General features: G+C 46.9%; 1 protein-coding gene across 5 annotated transcripts in view; it reads left to right on the top strand.

Moving 5' to 3' along the window:
- LARP1 (La ribonucleoprotein 1, translational regulator) overlaps positions 1 to 4,371 on the top strand; it is a 135,006-nt gene extending 130,635 nt beyond the window's left edge. For all 5 annotated transcript variants that reach the window (XM_017875707.1, XM_017875705.1, XM_017875704.1 and 2 more), the window contains exons 17-19: positions 769 to 878; positions 1,033 to 1,160; positions 3,380 to 4,371. In XM_017875707.1, coding sequence (XP_017731196.1) covers positions 769 to 878; positions 1,033 to 1,160; positions 3,380 to 3,589 — 448 coding nt within the window. In that variant the 3' untranslated portion in view covers positions 3,590 to 4,371. The remainder of the gene's footprint in view (positions 1 to 768; positions 879 to 1,032; positions 1,161 to 3,379) is intronic.

Here is a 4,371-nt window from a genome sequence, read left to right as displayed (position 1 = left end):
TTTTTTTTTTTTTTTTTTTTTTTGGAGATGAGTCTTAACTCTGTCGCCCAGGCTGGAGTGCAGTGGCACAATCTTGGCTCACTGCAACCTCCGCCTCCCGGATTCAAGCGATTCTTGTGCCTCAGCCTCCCTAGTAGCTGAGATTACAGGCACCCACCACCACACCTGGCTAATTTTTGTATTTTAGTAGAGATGGGGTTTCACCATGTTGGCCGGGCTGGTCTTGAACTCCGGTCCTCAAGTGATCCGAGTGCCTTGGCCTCCCAAAGTGCTCGGATTATAGACGTGAGCCACTGTGCCTGACTGCATGTGTTCCTTGAAGTGAAATTTCTGAGTCAGATAAATGAACAGACCTACTAATTGGCATGGTTAAATGGCTTTGCAGAGTTCTTATACCAGGGATTGGCCAACTTTTTCTGGAAAGAGTCAGTAAATACTTTAGGCTTTGTTGGCCATAAGGTCTTTGTCATAACTACGCAATTCCGTTCACTCTGTTACTGTAGCAGAAAGCAACCACAGACACTTCATAAAAGAATAGGAGTAAACAAATGTCTGTGGCAGGGGGCTGTGTTTGTTGACCCAGGAAAGCTCTGAACATTTTATGCTGGACCCACTTAGACTAGCATTCTTAAAGCATATATGCCGTTTTTTCAATACAGAAATAACACATTGTTTAAACTGTTTCATAGTTCCTCTGTTATACAGGCACATTTCCCATTTTACAGATGAAGAAACTGTGCCCTGATTTCACTGACTTGTGTTCTACAGATATGGTTTGGAGTGCCTTTTTCGATACTACAGTTATGGCCTGGAAAAGAAGTTCCGGCTGGACATATTCAAGGATTTTCAGGAGGAAACAGTGAAGGACTATGAAGCTGGTAAGAGCCAGAGTTGGATCTGAGTGAGGCTTGGTCATGTAGGCCTCCTCTTCCCCAGTTCTACCTGGGTCTTTCTGTGTATTACACAACACCTCCCTCTCCTCTGAGCGTCTTTATCCTCACCAGCTCAGCTTTTATGTACCTCTCCCTACAGGCCAACTGTATGGGCTGGAGAAGTTCTGGGCCTTCTTAAAATATTCCAAAGCCAAAAATTTGGACATTGACCCCAAACTGCAAGAATACCTCGGCAAATTCCGACGTCTTGAAGACTTCCGAGTAGATGTAAGTGAAACTCTTTCTCTCACCCTACTTGTCCTGGAAAGAAAACTGGACCAGGAATCAGGATACTTGGATTCTGGTCCAGCTGTGCACCTAGCCCAAGAACCCCTCTCCCTGCTCCCCACAATTTGGGCTTTAGTCTTTTTTCACCTTTAAAATGGAGAGTGGCCAATGAAGGCTAGTTGGAGATAGTTGTATTGTTGCTCCTGCTTCCCTGTTCTGTGGTACCATCATAATGCTCTCTCTCTCCTGTCTCACCACCCTCCTTGCTATTGTGCCCAAGTTAGCCACTACTAGTTGGTCAGGATGGGTATCCAAGATACACACATTTGTTCTTTTTGGAAAAGGCCAATTCCAACCCCAGTTTATAAATTAATGCCCAGGTCTCTATGTTCTTGGAGCAGCGCCTCAACGGTGACATCCAGTGGCAGGGCTGGGTTATTACTGCTGGGTATATCAAGGGAAGATGGAGTGATTTAATTGATTCAGCAGATATTGATTGGATGTCTCTGTGCTCAGTGCTTTAGAGATAAGGGAAAGAGACTCAGTTTTTCCTTCTGAGAGTTTATAATGTAGTAGAAATGTCTGGTTGTCTTATTCCCTTCAAACCTTTTAGCAAAAAGGCAAATGCAAGTAAATGACAATACTAGCCCTTACATTTTGTGTTAGTCTGTTCTCACTCTGCTAATAAAGACATACACAAGACTGGGTAATTTATAAGGGAAAGAGGTTTAATTGACTCACAGTTCTGCAGGGCCGGGGAGGCCTCAGGAAACTTAAAATCTTGGCAGAAGGGGAAGCAAATACATCCTTCTTTACATGGTGGCAGCAAGGAGAAGTGCAGAGTGAAGGGGGGTAAAAGCCCCCCCCCTTTTTTTGAGATAAAGTCTTGCTCTGTCACCCAGGCTGGAGTGCAGTGGCACGATCTTGGCTCACTGCAACCTCTGCCTCCTGGGTTCAAGTGATTCTCTTGCTTTAGCCTCCTGAGTAGCTGGGATTATAGGCGCACACCACCACGTCTGGCTAATTTTTGTATTTTTAGCAGAGATGGGTTTCACCATATTGGCCAGGCTGGTCTCGAACTCCTGACCTCGTGATCCACCTGCCTCGGCCTCCCAAAGTGCTGGGATTACAGGTGTGAGCCACCACACTCGGCCCAAAAGCCCCTTATAAAACCATCAGATCTTGTGAGAAGTCACTCATTATGAGAACAAGATGGGGAAACTGCCCCATGATGCAGTTATCTCCACCTGGTCTCTCACACAACATGTGGGGATTATGGGAACTACAATTCAAGATCTAGATTTGGGTGGAGACACAGCCAAACCATATCCAATTTATTATTTTAAAACTGCCATTTATTGGGTGTTTATTATGTGCCAGGTACTTTACATTGACCTTATTTAACCCTTATGTGGTGATGCAGACAGGACTTTTTAGATAGGTTAACTGAAGTTCGTGGCCATCCAGTGACATAATGGCAGAGCCACTCATGTCTCTCAATATAAAGACAAACCTGTTTTCTTTCATTCTTAAGCATTTCCACCCTTGGGGAGGAGGGGGAAGGGGAACAGGGTACAAGTTACAGAGAACCCTTGTGATTTCTCTGGGTGGAACAAGGACTCAGTTTTGGTTACCAAAATGGGAAGGAAATGTCTGTCTTCGGGGTTATAGGACCTTTGTTAGTGCTAAGGCCAGGCTGGAGCATGGTCTGAGTCTTAGTTCAGGATCCTCTGGACATTGAAGAGAATGAGGTGATCCTCGGAAGGATCTGGGCCTTCTGAGCTGAGACATCGCAGCATACTGCATGCCACATTCCACATTTCTGAGCAAGAGATCCCTTCTTGGAAGGGAAGCAGAAATGAGGTTGGCTAAAAGCCTGGCCTTTTGGGGCAGATAGACCTAAATTTTGTCTTTATCAGTTACCAGCTGTGAGACCCTGGGGAAGTTACTTTTTTCTGCTTCAGTTTTCTCATCTATAAAATCAGATGTCCATGGGTCCACATCAAAGGGTGATGCTGACTTCATAAGAGAATGTGCATAAAACAGCACAAGGTGTGGCATGGAGAAACGCTTAATAACTGATAATTTATTTTTAAGGTTAATTATCTATTAATTATCTATATTTGGAGGTAGAAAGTAGAAAGTGTCTAGACGGGCCTGGCAAGGAAGAGGGCGTAGATAGTGCCTCCGATCACCTGTGACTCCTTCCTCTGTTGCAGCCCCCCATGGGTGAGGAGGGCAACCACAAGCGACACTCAGTGGTAGCAGGAGGTGGCGGCGGTGAGGGCAGGAAGCGGTGCCCTTCCCAGTCTTCCAGCAGGTCTGCTGCCGTGATCAGCCAACCCCCTACACCACCCACCGGCCAGCCCGTCCGGGAAGATGCCAAATGGACAAGCCAGCACTCGAACACACAGACTTTGGGAAAGTGAAAAGCTCCTTAGCCCTGGGGCTTGAGGGGGGAAAGGGGTAGGGTGGGTAAGAGTCCATGGGGGTGCCCAGTCCCAGGAGAGGGGACAATGAAGGGACAGGCCTGGAGTTACTAGGACAGGCCTTTGTGCTGAGTAGCAATGTGTACACCATTTGGGCTATCAGAGGTACCCCTGGGCAGGAGCCTCTACATCCCCTTCCCCTTCCTCTCTCCATGACTCTTGACATCCTAGCTTCTTCTAAGGGGGGAGGGAAAGGGGGGAAATTTTTATATATATATATACATATATATATATCAAGTTTTAAATTATTGATAGTTCATCTGGATTACCAAAATCACTCTGCAGCCCTGCCCGCGGCTAGTAGGCTGCAACCCTGGTCCCCACTCTAGCCTCCTCTTGCTCCCCCTCAAGCCAACTATGCAGCCCACAAGAAGGCCCTGCGGGCCCCCCATAGCCCAGCACTGTCCCATAGAAGGCTCTGGCGGCACCTCTGGGCCCCAGGAGCATCAGCCCCTTGATCATCTGGGGTTTGTCATCACCATGTTTTCTCCCTGCTGTCCCCACCCTGCCCTTCTGCCATCTTCTGGGAGAAGGAAACCAAAGGATCTAAAACTGGGGTTTGGGGGAAGGTTTCAGCCTCTCCCCACTCCCCTTGCCCCACACCCTTTACTCCCCAGCCCAGAGAGACGCTGCTTTTACCAGGAAAGACTATTGAAAGATGATTTATTTTATTTTTCTCTGACCTTTCCATCCTCGAGAAAATGGGGAAAAAAAAAAAAAAA

The sequence above is a fragment of the Rhinopithecus bieti genome, unplaced genomic scaffold (genome assembly GCF_001698545.2).
Source record: "Rhinopithecus bieti isolate Rb0 unplaced genomic scaffold, ASM169854v2 scaffold_7673, whole genome shotgun sequence".
Classification (NCBI taxonomy): domain Eukaryota; kingdom Metazoa; phylum Chordata; class Mammalia; order Primates; family Cercopithecidae; genus Rhinopithecus; species Rhinopithecus bieti.
Note: the sequence above shows the minus strand (reverse complement) of the source record. Positions and strands in the feature narration are given on the sequence as shown.